Source organism: Pongo abelii, chromosome 5 (assembly GCF_028885655.2).
Source record: "Pongo abelii isolate AG06213 chromosome 5, NHGRI_mPonAbe1-v2.0_pri, whole genome shotgun sequence".
Taxonomy (NCBI): domain Eukaryota; kingdom Metazoa; phylum Chordata; class Mammalia; order Primates; family Hominidae; genus Pongo; species Pongo abelii.
The window spans coordinates 120,326,097-120,350,651 of record NC_071990.2 but is presented as its reverse complement, the minus strand read 5'-3'; the positions used below and the strand labels follow the sequence as shown (position 1 = coordinate 120,350,651).

General features: G+C 39.8%; 2 protein-coding genes across 6 annotated transcripts in view; one reads left to right on the top strand and one right to left on the bottom strand.

The window, feature by feature from the left end:
• The first annotated feature begins 1,590 nt into the window (after positions 1 to 1,590).
• The window catches only part of FAM184A (family with sequence similarity 184 member A), a 125,674-nt gene continuing 102,709 nt past the window's right edge, over positions 1,591 to 24,555 (top strand). For 4 of the 5 annotated variants that reach the window (XM_054558083.2, XM_054558081.2, XM_024249037.3 and 1 more), the window contains exon 1: positions 1,591 to 2,163. In XM_054558083.2, the coding sequence (XP_054414058.2) occupies positions 1,996 to 2,163 (168 nt within the window). In that variant the 5' untranslated portion in view covers positions 1,591 to 1,995. The remainder of the gene's footprint in view (positions 2,164 to 24,555) is intronic. The other variant, XM_054558082.2, reaches the window with a different exon arrangement.
• Positions 10,759 to 11,194, bottom strand: LOC100433007 (large ribosomal subunit protein P1-like). Its single transcript, XM_054558085.2, has one exon. It carries the CDS (start codon positions 11,159 to 11,161, stop codon positions 10,817 to 10,819), a length of 345 nt encoding a protein of 114 aa, XP_054414060.1. The 5' UTR covers positions 11,162 to 11,194; the 3' UTR covers positions 10,759 to 10,816.

Sequence of the window (24,555 nt, the reverse complement as noted above, 5' to 3'; positions counted from 1 at the left end):
GTGAACAGGTTGGGTGACTCAACTAAAGCCACACATTCATTTCCTTATTTCCAGTCTTATTCTCTTTCCACTTTATCACAGTGACAAAAACAAAAACATCTTTGTCCTAGCAAGACTTGGCTATACAAATTTAGTGAAACAGAGTCTTTTGAGCATACATTTCTGCTTAGAACGTAAAGAACATGAGTTCCAAAATGACTGTGAATCTTCCATGCCTAGAATTTGATGAAATAGCACTAGTTTCTAATTCTCTTTAATTTTATTTAATCATTAGTGCTTAAGGAGCAACATTTGTAGGATATTTGTTTCTGGCCATATGCTCCATTCAGAACCTTGTAACTAGACAACGTTTTTCCTGGAAGGTCTATTTAAGGGGGACTGAGTACCTAGCATCTGCGAAAAGAGCCAATTTCAAGTTTCCTTTCAGGAATTCCAACAGATCTTAAAGTATTTCAGGGTCCGATTAAAACTTCACCTTGTTTAGATGTTGTCACATCCAGACAATCTTTGTTAATTCGGCTCTCTAGTTTGTTAATATTCTCAGATTTATATTTTGGCTACTTGCATGCTAAAAAGAAATCACATAGACTTGGGGAATTTGGTTCTGCAAAACTGCGTGGAGATAAGATTTTTTTTAAAACAGGTACAATTCTATGTTTTTAAAGCATTATCCATGCCCTAAAATGACTCACATGCTTCAGTGCAGGATACAAAAACTTTTTTAAAAAATCATTTGACTTGCAGGAGTAGAGATGTTAAAAGAAAATCAGTAGGGAATAACACATTTAAGAAGGCGAAAACGCACAAGTTATGACACATTTTGGCCCAGCTCCAAATCCTTAAAGCACTGATGTCTTGTTCCATCTTCTGTTTTTTTTACCATTCCTTTCACTCCGATCCTATTCTTACTTATTTCCAGCCAAGTAGTTTCATATCTATCTGTCTTGGGCTCCACCGGGGGAAAGTAGCTATGCGGTGCTCCACCAGCTGACGGAAAAGGAGTGTTCCCTCCACACATACATTCAGCACTGAACTGGAGGCAGTGGCCGGGCACTCGGGGTGGGGAGGCGGGGTGCGGCTAAGACACTGTCATGATCAGCTGCGTGCTATTGGAAGGAAGGTCAGGGCAGGGAATCCTCGCTACTTCACTACTCATGTCTCTGGATTGTGCTTGCCTCTCTTCTTGGGGAAGAGCCACTTCTTGGGGCCCTGCACACACGGGGACGCATGTGGAAAGGGTCTGTAAATCGACACCCGTTCTGCTAACCGAAGGTGACTACGGCACCGTCTTCTTGGGGATGCTTTTTTTTTTTACGTCAGGCCTCACGCTCGCTACACGGGGATCGCCGCCAGGGCTGGGCTGCCGGGTCCCCGCCACACGGGGCAAGCACTGGCAGTACGGTTCCGGATCGACCTCGCGAGGCGCCCGCACTGGCCGCGGGGCTGCGGGACTGGCGGCGGCTGCGCGGGGCGGGGCGGGGCTTGGCTGCGGGGAAATGACGTCGCCGTCCCCACGCGCGCCCTGGTAACGGCGGCTCCCGCGTCCTCCTCCATGTCTCCGCCTACCCCCGCCGCAGCCCGCCCCGTCTCCTCCTCCCTCCGCAGCCTCGCCGAGTCCTCGGTGCAGGCTGCGAGCGGGACCCGCGGAGCTGCGCTGTCCTCGACGCCTCCGCCAGGCGCGGGCTAAGGAGCCAGCAACAGCTGGCCCGGCCCCCGGCAGCCGCCGCCGCCGCCGCCGCCGCCCATCCCCGGGCGTCTGCCCCGCGCCGTTGTCCCCACGGCTTCGGGCCGGCGGGACCGCCCCGTCCCTTCAAGGGGTGACCCGGGGGTCGCGGGCGGGACGGCGCCTGCGGCCGAGTCTGGGGGCCGCCGGGTGTCGGGTCGGGAAGCGGCCGCCGCGACTCTTGCCTCGCGACTCTTGCCGCGGGCGTCGTTGCTCCGCGGGCCTGCCTCCACGCGCGGGGACAGGTGCCCCGGCTGGGGTCTGTCGGGAAGATGGCGACCCCGGGCATGAGCTGGCAGCAGCACTATTACGGCGGCTCGGCGGCCGGGGCGGCCAAATTCGCGCCCTCGCCGGCCACCGCACAGCTGGCTGGGCACAGCATGGACTACAGCCAGGAGATGCACCTGAAAATGAGCAAGAAAATCGCCCAGCTCACCAAGGTAAGGTGGGCAGCGGCGGGGCGGGTGGCGACCCCGTGCGGGCCGCGCCGGACTCACCTGCCTCCCCGGGAGGCAGTGCTCCCTGCGCCCGCAGCGAGGGGAACTCGACTCCTCCGCCGAAGCAACAGCCGGAGACACCTCCAAAACCCTGCAAACTTTGGTGGAAAGCTGGCAACATGAATTTAAACTAGACAGCATAGCGGCACGGTGCGCGTAAGGGACTTGAACCTCCTTGCCGTTTAGGGCTAAACCAGCACAGAACAAATTAGGATTTAGTTCCTTTATTCCACAATACTAAATCACTTTACTGTTGCTCCTATGCATCTGCCAGGGCTCCACAAGGCATCACACTACAGTACCATTTGAAGTACAGTACCGTATTTACCTAATATGACTCGGAATTAAACAGTATCTTACTGGTTACTCAGTTAAGGGAAGAATCAACTTTCAGAGGAATGTAGGAGGGTAAAACATACCTTGAGTGCCAATTTGGGGCATTGAATGAGTCATTCCTTATCCTTACAAAATGTCAAACAAGGCTTATTAGATGAATCTCACACTGTGCCTGCATCTAGTTCAATGTTTGTCTATGGAAGGATAATTTTCAAAGAGCAGATAGATAGCCTTCACATTCGGCCACGTGTAGTTTAGGACTGTACCTAATTAGTGAACTTTTTTTCCAATTTAGTAAATGTTGATAATGAGAAGGGATTGTATCTGTGAAGCAAGAACAATTCATATCTGTTCTATTGCTCTGCTTAGAGCTCACCAGCAATCTAGCAATACCTATTGGTAAGAAGTGATTTGTGGTGTCTGAAAGTTAAAAAAGGTGATATACCTTAATGTGTTTAAGCTGTCTCCTAACAGCTTGTTAGGAGAGTTTGGTATGCTGAAGACAGATGGGTATTGTGGGGGTTACTGCTAGATAGCCTCTGAGTCTGACTCAACTCTAAAGTTCTCATATAATCCCATTGCTGGTTGGCACTTTTGAGAGAGTGAAGTAAGACATGAGATTCGGAAGAGAGGAAAGGAGGAAATACGACTGAAAAAAGGATGAAAAGAGAATAAAAAGATTTTAGTGAAGAAATGTGATTGCGGATAGAAAAGATAACATAAAAGGACTACAAAATGGGCACAAATGGAAGAGCAAAAGAAAAGTTACAGGTACATAACAGTAAAACTCAAGCAAAGTCTTGTGAAATTTTATTTTTTGTCTTTTGTTTGATCTCAGCATTGTCTCAGAAGTTGTTATGTGTGCGGTGTTTTGTTTCCTTTTTTGTCAGAGTATTGCATTCAGAGAAAGGAAGATCTAAGAAGGAATGATAGTAGTGTATCATCAGAACATTTACACATTTGGAGTCTAAAAGCCAGGCTTCCTGCAATAGTGTTTGATCTTCCGAATACTGATGTCCTGAATGAAGCACATGAATATTTATTCTGATTTTCTCTTATGATGTGTCCATAACATCCAATGTTCTCATTTTAGATGTAACCCTCTAGAGCCCTACTGTAAGTAATAGGAAAACTCAGTAAATTGGTAGTGGGACTGTGTTCTGTTTAACAAATGCTGTTGCTCTTCAGTACATTTTTTTTCTTTCTACTTAACACGTTTTCATTTTCCTGTTCTTTTATCAGAAAAAAATAAGTCAGCACCACTGGTAAAGGTAAGTGTATTGATTGGAAGCTGGTATTTTCTCGCATTACATTACCCACCTCATATCTAATGAGACAAGAGGGTGCTCTCAGGCCAGTTCTCTCACGCCGCTTGAATGCCTCATCTGATCTTTACTGTTACTTGGACTCTCTAGTTTTGTGTTTGTAGTTACAGTCTCTAAACACTCTCCACCCCCTCTGCTAAGTACTTAAGATATTTAATCCTTCATGCTAGGTTTCTCAGTGTCACACTATTGACATTTTGGACTGGATAATTCCTTGTTGATTGTGGGATATCCTGTGCATTATAGGATGTTTAGCAGCATCCCTGGCACTACTCAGTGGGTACTAGTAGCTACCCTCACCCACCCACCCCCAGTCATGACAATAAACATGCCTCCAGATATTACCAAATTTTCCCAGGAGGGAGCAGGGTAGTTGAGACAGAATCATTCCAATTAAGAACCATTGATATATACTGAAATATCAAGGGATTATCCTGCCTTTATTTACTAAGATAAGGCCTGAGAATTAAACAGTTTGATAATAGGACTCTGTTGCAGCCAACATCTTTCTGTTTCTACAAACATATAAGACTTGCTTTCTTTATACACCATTTTGAAAGTTGTCAAATTTTATAGTCATATACACTTATTGTAAATACTATACCATAAGCATGACATCATGAGTGTATATAAACATAGAGAGTGAGGGACTGTTATGAACTTTACTACTATCTGCCATATAGAATTTTTAGTCATGAAGAGTTTATTCATATTAGCAGAGGTGTGTTCCAACTATGGTTGGAACTTGACAATGGCTGATATTTCATAATTGTACACTGTAAACGTAACAATTAAAATTGGATTTTATTTCTTTTGGAAAGAAGTCAGTAGAACTCAACTCTTCAGCATTATAGCAGCAGCACACTTAAAAGCAGTGTGGGAACCTGACACACTGAGTTAAAATTCTCACTCCACCACTTAACTACTATTGTGACCTTGAGCAAGCCATTAAACACTGAGCCTCAGTTTCCTAATCTTTAAAATAGGGATGATAGTACCTATTTTACAGAGTTGTAGCGGCACATAGTAGGCTCTTCATTCAGGCTGTCACTCACTGAAAAGACATATACTAATATGAGTATTAATAAAATATGGATATTTTTAAAATGCTTCTCTCCTTTTAAACCATTCTGCATTTAACAGCATTGTATGATAGTGTACTTATTTTGAGGGTTTTCTGCTAAACTCTTGAAAAATGTATATATAGTAGTATTTTTTTCTCCTTCGAATGTCAAAGTTTAAAGGTTTCACATTTATCCTGCATTGTGGTAGAATGTACTGAAAATACATTGTGCATGTTTCAAAGATTTGGCTGGCTATGAAAGGATAAGCATGAAAAGTAATGTATATTATAATTTTGCCCATAGCAAAGCTCAATATATTTTTAACTAAAAAGCAGTCTTTGCTGTATGCATATTTGTTCATATCCTATTTCCTAAGAGCCTAACATAGCTGCCTTCTCATGGTAAGGAGAACACCAGTTCTTTAAGCACCTTTTGTGTAAGGGAGACTTTGGGAAATGTTACAGATACAGCAGGGAGCAAGACACAGTCTCTGCCTTTTAAAGGAAGTCTAGCATATTTGGGTCACTCATGTCAAGTTTTAAGAATTAATATTAGATTCTTGAGCTACATTATGGTAAGTTTCTGCAAATGTTAATGGCTGAACTATCTCAAGATAGGCAGTGAAGCTGGATGGATTCAATTATGTTTTATAAGACCACATTTGTATACTTCTGTGCTCTCCACTGTGTTGACTTTTCAGGATATCAGGTTGAAAAGTAGGCCTTGTGGGATGTAATTATAAAAGCTTTTTTTTTTGTCACTTTCAAATTACTTTTTTTCCCTTTCTGTCTCTTTCGATTTACTCTTTGAGACTGGTTCATCCTCTGCCATGGATTAACTTAATTTTTCTGGTTGCTCTTAGATAATACAAATCATCCTTTAGTAACAAAGTCACAAAAGTCTTAATTTGATTATTAAAATGCCCAGTACCAACAAGTAAAAACTGCAGACCAAGCCTGAAATAAAGATGAAGCTTCTCCCTTAACTGGTCTCTTGCTCTGTCTCTTGCAAGGGGAAAACCAGTAACTGGGGAAGGGGGTATTATTGCCTTTTTACTTCTTACTAGTTTTTCTACTCTTCCTGCTTTGTCTTGCCAGTTCTGGTTTCTCACCCTTCCAAAGCTGGTCAAGGAAGAAGTGAAAAGAGTAAAGAGGAGCAGCAGACTTTTACTTGATTAATGAAGAAGCTAGCTGGTGATCTAGTTTCAGTGCTTTTGTAGCTGTTGCAGATGTTTAAAGCTTATTCTTTCACTGGTGAATCCTCTACCTCCCACCTCAGCGGCTCTAGATTTTCACCTCAATTCCTTGACAGTGAGAATTCCCTTATGCTCTGATTGGTTGCTTACTCCTTCCTCAGCCTCTTGGAGCTAGCAGTACCTTCACCTCCACTTTGCTGAAGTCTGTGCAAACTCTAGATACCCCTCTTGCATGGACTTGTGTGATCCCACCCCAGGTTGTTCACTCTTCTGTAGAGGCCACATAGGGAGCACTCATTCTTTGCACAGACTCGGCTAGTGGTCCCAGTTCAGCCCTCTCTCTTGTTCTCACATGCCTCTTCATGCAGCTTCTCATCCTTTAGATTTTCCAGGGATTAATCAGGTACCAGGTTAGCATGTTCTTCAAAGTGCTTGAGGCACATGTCAAGTTCTTCAAGTCATTCCCCCAAAGCCTTTTTCCTGAGGCTTTAGGTGTGGGACAAGGATCTTCCACCCTTCCCCCTTGAAGACACAGGCCCCTGTTACCACAGCTCTCCCCAGGGAAATCTCTGAAACCTACTCTGTAATCTTCTTGAAGTGCCACCTCACTAGTGGTGGGGGTAGAAAGTAACACATCTCAGCACTCTTCTTTAGACTGCCTCTTGACATTTTCGAGAATGTTCTGGCAGCTGCTTTGGAATGTCATTTCTATTGTCTTTGGTTCTCAGCAGAAACTTCCCTTTTAATATCTTGTTATGTTAGCTGCTTATCAAATCCCTCTTTAGTTGATTGCACTTTTGATACAGAGTCTGTTTATCACTTAACTAGCATAGACATGACTAACATATGGTACAGTGTAAGTTCCCAAACAGCAAGAAGTAGTTTCTTTTGTATTTTCTGTGCTTAGCATCAAGTCCTCTTATTTAATACCCAGCTTATGGCTCTTCTACTAAAACTGTCCTGACCAACTACCCTTGTTGGGCTTTCCTTGCTGTGCGTTAGCATTGATTGTTGGTACCTCTTACTTGATACTTAATAATGCAAACTTGCAAATACTGTTTATTGTGTTTATAAATATACTTTGTTTTTGTAATTTGACTGTAAGGTTCTCAGCTCCAGGGACCGTATCTTTTATTTCATTTAACCTTAATATGAATGGTTTGCACATAGTACCAAAGCTTAATAAGTATTTACTGAAGAAGATGGTGGTCATAATGATACAGCAAGTAATTTTGTTATACAGCAGAGAAAGACAGTACTTTTTAGGAATTGTATCTGCTACTCTTCTGGGTTAATGATAGATCATTTCAACTGAGTTAAATTATTCCTAAATATTTAAATGTTTATTGACTGCCCTTTAAACTGCTTCAAAAAGCTATTTTATTTCTTAATATATTTTTGATGTAAAAAATACAAATATAACATTCTTTGTCTACATTATAAATATTTGTCACTTCAAAATGTAGGTAATTAATATACTAGTTTCTTAGCAAATATAAAAAAGCCTTGTGATCAGTCATTTTATGCTAACTCTGCTTTTACTATATCCAAAACCAGAATGTGTTTATGTAACACCAAAACCAGTGAATTTTTCAAATAATACTATTTTCTCTGCATGAAATAAATGATTTTTCACTAATTGGTTTTTGAATTATCTTGATACTCTTTCATAATAATTCTGTATTGCTTATGACTTGAGTCTTTGAACAAGAATGTTAAGTGGCCTCAGAAAACATAGCAATTGGCTGTTTATGTACTAGTACTACACCTTAGCACTAGTACATGCCAAATGCAGCATCTCTTTTTCTTTGTTATATTGCAGCTTTGCCATGCTATTATGCAGTGGCTTGGATGTACTCTTTTAGTCATAGTTGAGTGGTTTGGATTAATTTGTTGCATTTTACTAATGGACACAAAAGCATAGTATCCTGTTAATTAACTGGTCACAAACTTATAAAGGGACTTCCTTTAAAGATTTAGAGTTAAAGGTTAAAGGTTTAGGTTGGGTTCCCTGGCTCACGCCTACAGTCCCAGCACTTTGGGAGGCCAAGGCAGGCAGATCACTTGAGGCCATGAGTTCGAGACCAGCCTGGCCAACATGGTGAAATCCCGTCTTTACAAAAAATACAAAAAATTAGCTGGTGTGGTGGTGGGTGCTTATAATCCCAGCTACTTGGGAGGCTGAGGCACAAGAATTGCTTGAACCCAGGAGGCTGAGGTTGCAGTTGAGATCATGCCACTGCACTGCAGCCTGAGTGACAGAGCAAGACTCTGTCTCAAAAAAAAAAAAAAAAAAAAAAGATTAAAGGTTTAGACTTTGGACTGTGACCATGCTGACCCTCTCATTTTATAGGTATAGAAAGTGTGAGGGCTTGGTGCCATTTGAAGATTACTCAACCTGGACTCACATTCAGGTCACTAGATTGGTCTAGGTGGGGGTGGCCACACTAACAGGCCTCTTTTCCCTGTGTCTACCTTCTTTCTAATATTACTTATTCAATAAGAGACCACAGAGTTATTGTTTTTCCATGTTGGAACCATGTTTTACTTACCATCTGAATCAAATTTTTGATAAGGGTGAAACCAACGTGTGTCTCCTCTGTATACTTACTATAGAACTTTCTGGGTTTATAGGTTGTATATTTTGTATACTATGACTTGGTCACTTTGTAACAGAGGTTTATTGCGTGTGCTGTCAGCTAAATGTCATAATATTTTCATGTTTTTATTAACAGGTTTAGTCATTCCAAACTGAAACGTATTTAAAATAACATTAACTTAGTGACAGCCATACTTGGTGTGATAATTACTACTGTGATTATTTTAAATGTCTTTCTTTTGACTGCTTTCATTCTTGATTAGATTATTGCTTAGACCCCATTCCTAAACGCAGTAAATTGCAAGTTTTCCAGTTTTTATCGACTTCACTATCTGTTTTGTTTATGAAAATCCTTTGCTAGCCTCTAATCACCAGTCTTAAAAAGTGTTATGAAAGATAGATTCAGCAGGAATATGTGACTGGAGTAATTTCTTCATTTTAATTAATAAGTTCCCTATACTTTAACTTTTAAAATTGTGATATTTTTGAAAATTTTGTATCTCTTAAATGTGAGATGGGAATGAAGAATAACCTGGGTCTATAAAGCTAATTAGTTTGTGGAAGAAAATAGGAGGTAATGGGGGCCAGGGGACTATTGATAAAATACTGTTATTTTGCCCTTTCAATTGATCTTGTGAGTTTTTTTTTTTAAGAAAATCTTTATAAGTATTCAAATAAATTTGAATATTATGCCATGAAATGGAAAGGATGTGAATGACGGGAGTTCGTAATGCCATTCTTTTTATTCACCACAGGAAGTTTCTATCCTGCAGGCCACTTTAGAATGTAAAGGACATTAAGTAAATGTCAGAATTGAGGACATTAAGTAAATGTCAGAATCGGTGCCCCATGTCCCTTTTTTGGAGATAGACACCTATGGGAGACAATCACTAACTGATTTCAGGATTAGATAAATAGATAAATAAAAACAGCAACATTGAGATCCCGTCTCTACTTTTTAAAAAATGAAAATAAAGAAAAACAATGTTATAAATGGTAGTTTGATATGGGGGAATCATATCAAACTATTAGGTTTATATTTTATATGTCAAGTGTGGTCTAAACCATAGGGGACTTTTTAGATTGACCTAGAGACTTAATGGTCCTTCAAAATATTGGAAAATATTCTTTGACTGCCAATCAATTAATATATAAAAATGAATTTTTGAAACAATGATATTTGCAAGTTGGAGATTGCCAGTTGTATTTTGGTATGCTTAACATTTAAGACCAAAGCAAATATTTTAGAAAATCTCTGATTCTTAACTTTTAACTAAATTACATCAGTGAACAACTGTCATTTGTAGCCTTATTTCACCAAGGAGTACATCTTTCTTTTCTACCAAAACTTCAACGAGAATGTACAAAAAGTAGTGAAGTTGAATATATGAATTTTTTATCCTGTATCTTACACTATTATCTTGAGAGGTAAATGGAAGCTGAAACTATCAAAGGATCTACAGTACATGGAAAAACAAAACTTAGTGATTAACAATCATATGTGGGATTTGGATATTTTAGACTTGGCTACCATGTGCTACCTCATTTAATTGTAAAGGAGATAGTACTTCTAATGATTTTTTAAATTGCTAATTCTGTATTTCCTTATTTATGTGTACCATGTCTATACTGAAGTTTGAGGAAGTTGGAAAGTAAAACATTTCATCTATAAAGTGCATTACTAATATTTAAATTATCAATAAAATTGATAATTTTAGAAAAATAATAGGGTAAATTTCCTATTTATGCTAAATTATTAGAGAATGGATTATTTTAGTTAACTGGAAGTTTCCATAGGGGTTAATAAGTTTTCACTTTCTAATATAGTATACTTACATTTACATCATACCATTCATATATCACACTGGAGTTCTTCATCAGCTCCAGACCATTGTTAGGATCATAAGCGCATATATAGGAAATTGGACCAAGCTTATGCTAGTCCTATTAGGCCAAACCCATGAATGCTGATACTTAATTTCTGAATAAATTGTTACTTGCCCTTTTACTTGTCATGTCTTTCTTTTTTTTTTTTTTTTAAAGTTCAGCTTTTTATTGAACACGTTATAAAAGAGGTTTAGTCAAAAAGACCAAAGCCCATGTCATCATCAGACTCCTCGGATTCTTCTTTCTTTGCTTCCACTTTCTTCTCCTCAGCTGGAGCAGCAGCAGTGGAGGGGGCAGGACCTCCTGCTGGTGCAGCACCAGCTGCTGGAGCAGGTCCACCAGCCCCTGCATTGCAGATGAGACTCCCAATGTTGACGTTGGCCAGGGCCTTTGCAAACAAGCCAGGCCAAAAAGGTTCAACATTTACACCAGCTGCTTTAATGAGGGCATTGATCTTATCCTCCGTGACTGTCACCTCATCGTTGTGCAGAATGAGGGCCGAGTAGATGCAGGCGAGCTCGGAGACAGAGGCCATGGCATGGGTGAGTGTAGGGCTGGCGCTGCCGGACGCAGTGCTAGTCACCAGATGAAGTGAGGGCCTCACCCCAATGCGGCCTTAGCTTCCTCGGAAGGACCGAGCACCTTGGCGGCAGCTGAGGAAAAGCATGTCTTTCTTACTTATAAAATGAAGTGCTGCATTTGAATATTTACAAATTCTAGACATTGGCCTTGGTGGTTGAGCAGATTTTGTTTATTCTGGCAAATGTGTGTCTATGTGTTCACAGGTATTTGCATTTTTCATCCTGTAGCTCCTTAAGCACAGTTTTAAAGATTCCCATTTCTTTCAGAAAACATTTTATGACCAAAATACTAAATAGTATTCTTTGCCTACTTTTTGATGTTTCGCCTAGTGAATTTTGGGAGGAAGGTGTGTGTGTGTGTATGTGTGTGCTTAATGGTCTACTCAGAGTAATAAAATATACTTAGATATGACCAAAGTAGAATATATAGGTCTATGTGTTTGGTAAACTTGTCGAATGCCTACTTTATGAAAGACATTGTGCTTGGTACTATTAATTATTTAATACTATTTATTATTCCATTTCAGACTATATATTTAGGTTGGCCTTTATTTTCAACGGCAAAAACCTCAGTTGCTTTTGTGCCAACCTAATACTTCACATATATTTTCCAACAGACTTGAGAAAATGTAACTGGAATATATTAATCATATATTTTAATTACAACATATTTATCAGTACATTAATTCTGACAAATTTTAAATGTGTAATCATGGGCAAATTTTTCTATTTGGTTTCGTTCTTTTTGGGTAGAACTTAGGTACATGCTTTTCTTGGACAAAGAAACTATACTGATGCCTTCTAAATTCTCTAATGAGGTTTTGATGCCTCAGTTGACATATTCTGGTTACAAATCTCTAATATATTTGGCTGGGGGGTAGGGCGGGTAAAAGGAAATTTCAGTCTTGGAAACCCCGGAGTTAATGTGTTTGTGTTAGGTTTAGGTTTCTCATGGGCAGCCGGAGAGCCACATTGTTCCCAGAGCCAAACGGCCCAGTGAGGCAGCAGTGCCCATCATATGGGTCAGAGGTGTGGTTCAGTAAGTTAGGCATTCCCTTATTTGAAGTTCACCTTCACCACTTCCTAGTGTTTGACTTTTAATACATATTTTAACCACTCAGGGCTGTATTGTCCTCATCTGTAAAATGAGAATAACAAAGCCTACTTCATAGAATTATTATAAAGATTAAAGGAGATAATTGATGCAGGAGAGAGGAGTCAGTTTGCACCCACTATCCCCTCCCCACTTGGTTAAGCCTCTGCTGACATACTTGTTAACAATAAAGTAGGTTTTTAGGCCAGGTGTGGTGGCTCACACCTGTAATCCCAGCACTTTGGGAGGCCAAGGTGGGTGGATCACACTTGAAGTCAGGAGTTCGAGACCAGCCTGGCCAACATGGTAAAACCCTGTCTGTACTAAAAATACAAAAATTAGCCAAGTGTGGTGGTGCATGCCTGTAATCCCAGCTACTCGGGAGGCTGAGGCAGGAGAATCACTTGAACCCAGGAGACGGAGGTTGTGGTGAGCTGAGATTGTGCCACTGCACTCCAGCCTGGGTGCCCAGTGAAACTCTATCTCAAAAAAAAAAAAAAAAAAACCCACCAAAAAAAACACAATAAAGTAGGTTTTTATGTGTCTTTATTTTGTTTGTTTGTTTATTTATTTATTTTTTAGAGATGGGGTCTGGCTATGTTGCCCAGGCTGGAGTGCAGGGGTGCCATCATAGCTTGCTGCAACTGTACACTCCTGGGGCCAAGTGATCTTTCCACCTCAGTTTTCTGAGTAGCTGGGATTATAGGTGCAAGCCACTGTGCCCAGCTGTATTTTTTTTTCTGATGGATATATAGTCTACATTGTTGGAGACCATAGCTCAAGTAAAGGTTGAGCAGCAAATAAAATATAGTCAGTTCTCCTTATTCGTGGTCATTGTGTTCCATGGTCTAGGGAGAATACAGAGCTAGGTTCCTGACACCCTCTGGTCACAACATTTTCACCAACTGATCAGTGTATAACCTTGTTGTTTTATGTGTGTTTCTGTTTAAAACACCTTTTAAAATATATATTGATCCATTAACAGTGAAGCCACAGCCAAATATCACTATAACTCATGCCTGAACAAAGGTTATTTAACACACCTTGAGTGTTAGATTTTGGGGTTACATATAAATTTTAGCAAGTAAGATAATTTACAAATATGGAGTCCATGAGTAAAGAAGATCAACTGTATCTAAAAATGGAAGCACAACTTTGCATCTGCTGTTTTCTTAGCTCCTGCTGTTTATCAGCTATTGCTAGGGGCCTAAGTGACTATGATTCTTATTACCACCCTAAACACCCTCACATGAGTGTGACTTTGACTCTCATTATCTCAGTAAACACCCTCAGATGAAAGGGGTGGAAAGGATAATGGAGGCTGAAATACTAATCTTTTGTGTGAGTTGCCAATCACCTACAGGCCACCCTACAATCATAAGCATGGGATAAATTCTTTCCTTGTATGTTAATTGTAATCTTCAAGATCTAAACTTGAATCTATCACATTGCCCTACGTCAGAAAAAGGAAAAAAAAATATGTAAATGAATCCAGGGCATGGAGCAAATCCTTTAAAATAATTTATTTTAGTTTAAATAAAATCTTTCGTAGTCATCATTTGCCTAAAACATGTTTGCAGTTACTTCTTTTCTAGCATAAATTGTCACTGTGGGAGTTGGTTTTGTTAAAAGTCTTTGTCTAGGTACCTAAAGATAACTTGAAATCTTATACAGTTCGATGCTATAGCACATTTGGTTGGATGTTTCTGAATTAACCTTATGCAACATACAGAAAACTTTTCTGCAGTTGAATTCATATCTGTCCACACTTGCTTGTTTCAACCCCCTAATAATTATCAGAAAAAGGAACCCAGTTAAGAGTACTACTGTGATCATGAGGGAGTTGGCAAAGATAACTGTCCTGGAATAAATAACAATTTGATCTGAAGCCAAGCTCATTACTATAATATTGCTCTATTTAGGACCATGTATATCTTTAACCTTCAATCCTGAGTCACTGTTGCTATTTGCTCTCTCTATTCTTACTTCTGGATTGTGGAGCATTGCTAGAGAAAATTATGGAACTGGACTGTAGCAGCACAGTGGCACCCCCAAAGATGTTCATATTCTAATCCTAGAACCTGTGAAGGTGTTATCTGACGTTAGCAGATGTGGTTAGGTTAGGGATCTTGAGATGGGGAGATTATCCTTGACTATTTGGATGGGCAACTGTAATCACAAGGATCTTTCTAAGTGAAAGAGGGAGCCAAGGAACACAGGTGGCCTCTGGAAGCTGGAAAAGGCAAGGAAACAAGTTCTCCCCAAGAGCCTTCAGATTTTGGCCCAGTAAAACTATTTTCAGACTTCTAACCTCAGGAATTCTAAGGTTAGTACATTTGTGTTGCTTTAAGACACTTTGTGTTGAATTGTTACCACAACATGGCTCTCTACAAAATCACGTCCAATTTTGTCTGATCACTCAGTATTGCTGCACTATATGATGTTGTTCTCTGTCTGAATTGTTCACAGCTGTGGACAGTGTGTCCTCTCTTCTTTCTCTGTACACATGGGATGGATAAGCTGCTATTTTACTGAAACTATCAAGCTTAACTTACTTGTCTGCAAAGATACTGGGGTCATTTATTCGTGAAAAGAACTTTCTCCTGATTCTTAGCTGCCGTAGCTCTCATGTACTACTGCTTTTCTATGTCTTAAATAGATCACCCTTGACAGAGACAGATGGGAATCAAGGAAATTAAATGGGAAGCTATTGTAATAGTATTGGTGAGAAATTATGAGGGCCATGGATTAGGACAATAGTGGTAGAGAGATAGGAGATTTGAGAAATCTCAGATCTGAGGAGGAGATTTGAGAAACATTTTGGAGATAAATTTGACAGCACTTTGTGACAGTTTGTTGTGGGAGAAGATTGAGGATAACGGGTCTGTCATATACTGTGTACTCAAGTGTTTCCTGAATGAATGAGAGAGTGAATGAGTGACTAGATGGACTAGATAGCTATTAATGTTGACTGAGATAAGAATAAGGAAGGACATGTATTAGTTACCTGTTGCTGGATAAAAAATTATCCCCAAATTTGGCAGCTTAAAGCAGCAAGTGTTTATTATCTGACGCTTTTGAGATTCAGAAATCCAGGAGTCACTTAACTGAGTGGTTCTGGCTTGCCTTCTCATGAGGTTGCATTCAAGCTGCTGGCCAGGGCGATAGTCTCTGTAAAGAGTTGACTAGGGCTAGAAATTTTACTTTTTAGTTCACTCATGTGGCTGTTAGGAGACTTTATTTACCATGTGGGTCGTCTTATAGTAAGTGGTCTGAGGGGTGGGAAGGGAGAGAGACCAAGATGGAAGCCATGGTCTTTTCATAACATAATCACAGAATGGTGACATGTCATCATCTTTGCTGTATTCTGTTGGTTACATGGTCCAACCATGGTACAGTGTAGGAAATAACTACACGAAGGTTCTAATACTAGGAGATAGAGATCACTAGGGGTTATTTTGGAGGATGGTTACCCCAAGAGAAGCAAAATTGATGGGAGAGTTCTGAGAGTTTTAGTTGGCCATGTACATCTAGGTAGAAACATTTAGTAAGCACTTGGATATGTGTCTATGCTAAAGGGAGAGATCAATAGTAGAAATAAAATTGTTAAAGTCATTAGCATTTAGATGGTAATTAAAATCATGTGTAGTTGGTTGGGGCCTTAAGCAGAGTAGAAAACATTTGGAATAGTTGCTGAGGAAAAGAGAAGAAAAGAGCTGACCAGAGACAGAGGAAAGCATCCATAAGACATCAAATTGTCCCAAGAGGAATTGAAACATGATATTTGGTATCAATTTTTTGTTGTTGTTTTTAAGAGATAGAGTCTCACTCTGTCACCCAGGCCGGAGTCCAGCGACATAGTAATAGCTTACTGCAGCTCCAAACTCCTGGACTCAAGGGATCTTCCCACCTCAGCCTCTCGAACAGCTGGTATTACAGGTATGCACCACTATGCCCAGCTAATTTTTGTGTGTGTGTTTGTGTGGAGATGAGATCTTACTATGTTTGCCAGACTGATCTCAAACTTCTGGCTTCAAGCTATCTTTCTGCCTTGGCCTCCCAAAGTGCTGGAATTACAGGTGTAAGCCACCATGCCCAGCCTTAATTTGAATGCTTTGCAGTTTTCTGAAAGTCCTATGCAGTCCTTTGGAGAGGACCATGGTTGAGCATATGAGGAGAGAAGCAGTCAGGTTACAAATCCAGAGCCTGAGTTTTGCCTGGTAGGTGTAGCTGAAGAACTGAAGAACTGCATTTTAAGAGAATTAAAGAGCTTTTGTAGAGAGTAATTTGGTTAATCTACCATTAGTTACTGTGTAAGGAAGGAAGTGATGTAGGATGGAGCTAATAGATTAAGACAAAACTTAGGGATTGAGAGGACAATTGGTATGTGTGAAGATAATGCCTAGAAGTTGAGGGATAAAGGCAAGGAGTGGTAGCCTGAGAGGAGGCTATATGAAGACTTCAGAGGTGGATAAGTTATAACAAGATCTGGGGTACAGTCTTGAGATTGTTTGTGGGGGGGAGTGAAAATTATTAGAATTTAGAATCCAAAAGAACTGTAAGTCTGATATTTTGGATTCCACATGCATTTTTGAACTCTCCAAAGATAGTAAGGTTGAGATGGAAGAGAGCTTTGTGAGTCTCATGGCTAAATCTACACTGATGAGGGCAGTGACCCGGAGGCTGGTTTATTACTATGACAAAGCCAGTCAACTGATAAAGCTGAATTATAGGAACAGTTATAAAATGAGAGGCATTTTTTTTATTATGAGGGAAGAATACTGAGTCTAATTAATAATAGTAAATACCACTTTGGAGCAACTATTATCTGCTATTTTCTTATGCTGTTTAATTTCATCCTTGCCATAATCCCAAGAGGTTGATACTAGATTTCACCATGAAGCTGAATGTTAGAGAGGTTAAGTGACTTGCTTGAGGCCACGTGCCAGAAGAGCTGGGATTGCACTGCAAACATGTTTGCAGTTACATGTTATGAATATACACTACCATTAAAAACACCGAACATGCACATTCTTCTAGGTCATTTAAGGAAGGCATATATCAAGATAGAAACCAGTAAGACTAACTGCCTAAGACATTCTATATTTGGATATTGGAATTTAACATGCAGTATGTTCTGCAGTCATGTGGCTAAATAATATGGAATATATAATCTTAGAATGCAAAATCTTACTGTGCTTAAGTTTTTTTTAAACAGCAACTAGAAAAACACAGGTATTTAACAAATGTTAAACAACACAAATTTTACAGCAAAATGTGATGTATTTAAGTGAGTTATTTGATTATACTGTCTTTTCTGATTATTGATTTATACAAAATTTTTGCATATTTTATCATCTGAAAAATAATGAATAACATGAATAAATATACCAATATTCTCCTATTTACTAGGTATATGGATTTTTGGTGGGGGGGGGTTTACCTTTTTGTTGATGTTTAATCTTAAATCTGAATGACTCTTCAATCTAAATGTCTTTTAGAAAATTAACAATGAAGTTATTTAACAGAAGGAGAGATACTGTGTTAAATGTAGCCTCTAGAATTACCATCCCTGAGGTATAGAATGTTGTTTTATTTTATTCCTGTATGTACTCTTGGGGACACAAGTCAGGCTTCAGGAGCTTGCAGTCTAACAGATGTATAAGACAGAAAATACCTGAGACAAAGCAGTCTTTGGTAAACCTCTTAATGTTTAGCTTTATCTGAGTGAAACTGACCAACTCAGAGCATTCTGAGTCCTTTTGTTTCTCCTACCAAGTGCAACTGCTTTTACCATGAAGTGGGATCAGTGGAACTAACCAGTCTTTTTTTTTTTTTATTTTTGAGATAGGGTCTCTCTCTGTCACCCAGGCTGGAATGCAGTGATGCGATCACAGCTCACTGCAGCCTCAACCTTTCCAGGCGCAGGTGATCCTCCCACCTCAGCCTCCCGAGTAGCTGGGACTACAGGCTCACACCACCACACCCGGCTAATTTTTGTATTTTTATAGAGACAGGATTTTGCCATGTTGCCCAGGCTGTTATTCCAGGGCTGAAGCAATCTGCCTACCTCGGACTCCCAACGTGCTGAGATTACAGATGTGAACCACCACGCCAGGACAAAACTAACCAATCTTATGCCCTGTGTACCTGGTTACAATGTCTTTGGAGGACCACATCAGTAACAACAAAAACAATTAAACTGAAAAGTGTATTGTGCATTATTGTGTTAAGCACTATACATACATTATGCTGTTTAATCATGGTACTTCTTGAAGTAGATATTTTTCTCTTTGTTTTACCAAAAAACTCTGAGGCTTAGAGATGTTTAAAATAACTTTTTCAAAGTTATACATTTGTAAGTAAGAAGGCTAACCCTGGTCACCTCTCAAGCATATTTGTAATCCTGTGTAAAATCTAGTTGGCTGTGTTCAAAATGGTAAGACTAGAGTGTGTCTTGGAAGCCTCAAGCAGTTCAGTCCATCTTGCCTCATACCTCTCTGTCTGCCTGGACCCCAGGTCCAAATGCAGGCTTCCAAAGTGTTGGGATTACAGATGTGAGCCACTGTGCCTTGCCCCTATTTTTTTCTTTTGTTTTAATTGACAAATAATTGTAGATATTGATGGGGTACATATGATGTTTTGATACATATAGTGTTTAGTGATCAGATCAGGAATCTTTCCCTATCCCTCCCTTCCTCAAGCCCTTCCCATCCTCTTTCATCACGTTTTTATAAGTCCTTTGTGGAGCTCTTATTTCATGCTGAATAAACTTCTCTGCAGCCACACTTCTTCACAAATTACTCAGTCTCCTCACTTTAGTTGAAAAGTAGTTTAGGTGTGGTGGCCCATAGTTTGAGAGAGGATTGCTTGAGGCCAGGAGTTCAACACCAGTCTGGGCAACGTAGTGAGAGGTCATCCCTACAAAAAAAAAAGAAAGAAAAATAATTAGCCAAGCATGGTAGCACACACCTGTAGTCCCAGACACTTAGGAGGCTGAGGCAGGAGGATTGCTTGAGTCCAGGAGTTTGAAGCTACAGTGAGCTGTGATTGCATCACTGCACTTCAGCCTGGATGACACAAGTGCGACCTTGTCTCTATTAAAAGAAAGAAAGAAAAGTAATCCTGGCTCTCTCCTCAGGATATTGCTTTTTCTGTAGCCTTTGCAGGTGAACACAGCTCATTTTCACACAGTTCATCAACCAAAGGTCCTAAAGATGGTAATCTTCTTTCTTCTAGCTTTCATCGCAACTTGTAAACTATTCCTCCTTGAGGTTTAGGCCAACTAGCTCTTTTACCTATACCTTCCCCTGTTGCTTCTTAGTATTGAAGAGACACAGTCCATGGGTTCACTAACATCCTGGCTTCACATTTCTTGACATTTTCAAATTGTGTCATCTTTGTCTTTAATCAAGCTACTCATACACATTTCCTCTGAATCTTAAACTCCAGAACTTCCAGCCACATGGAAGGTGTATTAGTCCATTCTTGCGCTGCTATAAAGAAATGCCTGAGACTGGGTAATTTATAAAGAAAAGGGGTTTAATTGGTTCATGGTTCTGCAGGTTGTACAAGAAGCATATCGGCTTCTGCTTCTGGGGAGGCCTCAGGGAGCTTTCACTCATGATGGAAGACAAAGTGGGAGTGAGGAGCTTCACATGGCCAGGAGGAAGAAAGAGAAGGGGGAGGTGCTACACACTTTTAAACAACCAGAGCTCATGAGAACTAACTCACTATACAGTACCAAGGGGGGAATGGTGCTAAACCATTAGAAACCACCCTCATGATGCAATCACCTCCCACCAGGCCCCACCTCCAACATTGGGGATTACAATCTGACAAGAGATTTGGGTGGGGACACAGATCTAAACCATGTTAGAAGGTATTAATACTTGTTGATTAAATGAATGAATGTCTTAAACTTTCAGTTCTCCCTTTTGCAAATTCTACCAATTCTTCAGTTTCTTTAGTCTTTTAGCCTCTTCATTTTCTCCCTGTTCATCATCTCTGTTTTCATTTCATTCTTTATCTGTACTAGACTCTGGGCTGTTGCTTTAGCCACTGTCTTGCCAGTACCGTTAGCTGCCTTGCCCATGTTTTTCCACCACGCTTTTTAGAACTGGCAAAAGGATAATATTGACCAGATATACAGCTCGTTCCCTTTTAATATATGTGAGCAAGAAAACAGTATCCCTGTAGCCACTCCTGTAAGGCTGAGCAGGGTGAAAATAGACATGATACTAGGAGGGAAAGAATTACAGGATGGAGCTTTGAATTGTAACTGAGATGACAGGGTCATCTAGGCTGGCCTCAAACAGTACCTAAAAACAGTACCTGGTTTTAACTAAATATCTACCAAAATCTAAATTTTAATCTAGAAGTGACTCAACACTTAGAGGCAGCAGGATTAAATTTTTTTCTGCCAGGTAGTTACAAAGAGTCATATACACTGTGATTTGTTAGTGACCAATTTATACCTATTAAATAGAGTGGCAAGTTATAAGATAGCCTTTATTTATAAAAATGCAATGGTTTGAAGTTTATATTAAAATTATACCAAACAGTAGTCTCTTTGTTGAAAATATTAAAATGTGCTTTTCTGGGAAAATGCTACTTGTGGTGAGCGTAGATATATAAAACTCAATATAGCCATTTTCATTAATAAAGCAAGTATAATTATAAACGTCTGAAGTACTGATATAATTTGTTTATAATAAGTGCTGAATAATTATTATACCTGAGAGAATGTTTACTTATCATGTTTATAGTTGGGTGCACAGCATTTTGCTTCAAGTAATTATATCTTTAGTCATGACCTAATTTAGACATAGATTGGAAGAAAGGGTGAAAAACTGAAATAATTCCAGTAAGTGGAGAGGATGTTAAGAAAGAAGCTTTTAAAACAAATAAGTTGGAAACCAAGCCCTGGGAAATGGTTTTGTTAGATGTGTAATGGTTTGTAAAGCTGAACTGCCAAAATAAATGGAGAACTTAATAGTGGATGTTTATTATTGGCAAAAAAATTACTTGGAAATAAAATCTCAGTAAAATAGATTGGAAGAAAAATGTGGAATGTTTATTAAAGTGAAGAGATAGACAGGTTATCAACCTTCATTCCAGTTACCTGTTGCTGCTGTGGTTATCTACTGCTATCTTTTACACCACCCAAAATTTGTATAAAACAACAACTGGCCAGGTGCAGTGTTTCACACCTATAATCCCCACATTTTGGGAGGCCGAGGTGGGAGGATTGCTTGAGTCCAGAAGTTCAAGACCAGCCTGGACGATATAGTGTGAGACCTCATCTCTACAAAAAATTAAAAAATTATCTGAGTGTGGTGGCTTATGCATGTAGTCCCAGCTACTTGGGAGGCTGAGGTGGGAGGATTGCTTGAACCCGGGAGGTGGAGGTTGCAGTGAGCTGAGATTGTGCCACTGCACTCCAGGCTGGGCAACAGAGCAAGACCCTGTTAACAGAACAAGACCTTGTCTCAAAATAAAATAAGATAAAATATAAAATAAAATAATAAATAAATATAAAATAAGATAAAAATAAAATAACCATTATATTATGGTTACAAATTATTGAGGTAGGAATTCAGAGAAGAGACAGCTGTGTGCTTTATTTGGAGCCTTAGAATGGAAGACTCAAATGGCTGGGTATGATTGGACCTGCTGGGATGGAAACAGCTGGAATTGGAGAATCCTCTTCCATGTTGATTTTTTTACTCATCTGGTACCTAGACCAGGATGACTCGAAAGCTGGGCTCAGCTGGAATGCTAGACCAGAGGACCTGGAGGACAGTGTAGGTCTCTCCTTGTAGCTTAGGCTTTTCCTAGCATGGCAGCACCTGGAGACTAAGTGTTCCAGAAACTGAGAAAGAAGCTGCCAGGCTCCTACTGACCTAGACTCAGAAGTCATTCACTATCATTTTTGCCACATTTTATTGGTTACAAGTGAATCATTGAGGCCAGCCTAGATTTAAGAGAAGGAGAATTGGGCTGGGCACGGTGGCTCACGCCTGTAATCCCATCATTTTGGGAGACTGAGGTGGGCAGATCACCTGAGGTCAGGAGTTTGAGACCAGCCTGGCCCACATGGCAAAACCCCATCTCTAGTAAAAACACAAAAAAATTAGCTAGGTGTGGTGGCACACACCTGTAATCCCAGCTACTAGGGAGGCTGAGGCAGGAGAATCACTTGAACCCTGGAGGTAGAGGTTGCAGTGAGCTAAGATCACACCACTGCTCTACAGCCTGGGCAACAGAGCAGGACTCTATCTCAAAAAAAAAAAAAAAAAAAAAGAGAGAAGGAGAATTGGATTCTCCTTCTTGATGAGAGAGTGGCAGGTCACATTGTAGAAGAGCATGTGGGATGGGAAATATTGTGGCCATCTTTGGGAAATATAGTCTGCCACAATGTACACTTTCAGGAAATAGGGAAAAACATTAACCCATATTTACAGTTCTTTCAGTGATTAGCCACAAAGTTGTTGTTGTTGTTGTTGTTTTTTAAAAAGCCAGTCATTTAGGAGCGGGGGAGTTTTATACTAACTTCAGTAACACTAATGTTAATGTGTTCTGATAACCCACTACTATCACAGCAGCCACCACAAACTTTTAAGAGAGTAAAAAAAAAAAAAAAAACACAGAAGAGAGCTGGTAATGTAACGTGATATGCGTCATTAAGAAAGACCTCTCCTTTGCCATTTTCTCTTATTTTAAATTTATTTATTTATATTTAGAGACAAGGTTGCCCTCTGTCACCTGGGGTGGAGTGCACAGGCTCAATCATGGCTTACTGCAGCCTCCACTTCCTGGGTTTAAGTGATCCTCCTGCTTCAGCTCCCCTAAGTAGCTGAAACTACAGGTGTGCACCACCACACCTGAATAATTTAAAAATTTTTTTTGTACAGTTGGGGGTCTCACTATCCTGAGCATTCTGGTCTTGAACTCCTGACCTCAAGCAATCCTCTTGTCTTGGCCTCCCAAAGTGTTGGGATTACAAGCGTGAGCCACTGCGCCCAGCCTTCTTTGCCATTTTAAACACAAATGTAGAATCTCTAAATTAACAGGGATGCTTTCCTCAGTCCTATACTCAAACAAAGGGATTCTTAGATATATGCTAGTAAGAAAGACTTTATATTATAAGCATAGCAGAAATTTAGAATTTACACTATATAATCATGTGCACTTTGGATATTGTCACTGCTCAGACACTTCCCAGTCTTTTACCTATTTGAACAGTAAGAAAGAGGACTATAATTTCAAGGCCATTGGATTATTACTTCCAAGATTTGGGTCTTTACTTCATTAGTAATAGTGTATATGTGTGTATTTGGGCAGCAGCATTTATTGGTTTCAAGATAGACTATATTAATTAACTCATTTATGCCTTGTGTTCCATTATTGAAATGCTAAGCATGTGAATTATTTATATCCTACTGCTCAAGGTCTGATTCCAAAAGTTCAAAAAATTGCAGCCTCCAGCATAAATGGGTTAATTCTTAAACATACTGTGGAATAAATTTCTCAATATGATTAAGTTCTTATTTCTATCCTCTTAGCCTGTTTGAGAAAGGGGCAGATGGTGACATGAGTAGTAGTTGTGTCAGAAAGGAAGAAAGTCACATCTTTAGTACACAGTGGTGAGTGCCCACCAGACCAGGCTTTTATGGGATATAGTTCCTTAGCAGGGAGGTTCTAAGGAGGTTAGCGATCTAGTGGTTCCATTACAGAATGTTTGTGATGGTTGGGCTTTTCTTCTCTTGTCTCTTGGCTTCATTCTATCATGTATAAATGCTTGGCATGTTGTGAACAGCCCAATTTACATCGCTTTGGAAAGGAAGTTCCTAGTAGGCTATGTGAATAGCATTAGTCTTTGGAGCTACTTGAGGATTTCAGTGAATTGATGAACTGTGCTAGAACCATTAGAACCATGATTTAGTAGCCAGTAAATTTGATGCCCAATGCCAAGTAATGTCCATGGATAAGACGAGAAATGTATTCTAGTGAGCATAAAATGTTACTGTGGGATGGTAGAACCCTAGGTTTGTTTTGGGAAATTTCTGTCTATTTCATCTTTTACGACTATCATCTGTACCTGGATGTCTGCTATGACCTCAATACTACGTGTCCAAAATCTAATTAATCTTCTTCATCAGACATCCCCCATATCCCAAATACCAAATAAACCAAAAACCTAGTTTCTTGTCTCAATCTAGCATTTCTGTCTGACCCTATCTTAAATGCAAT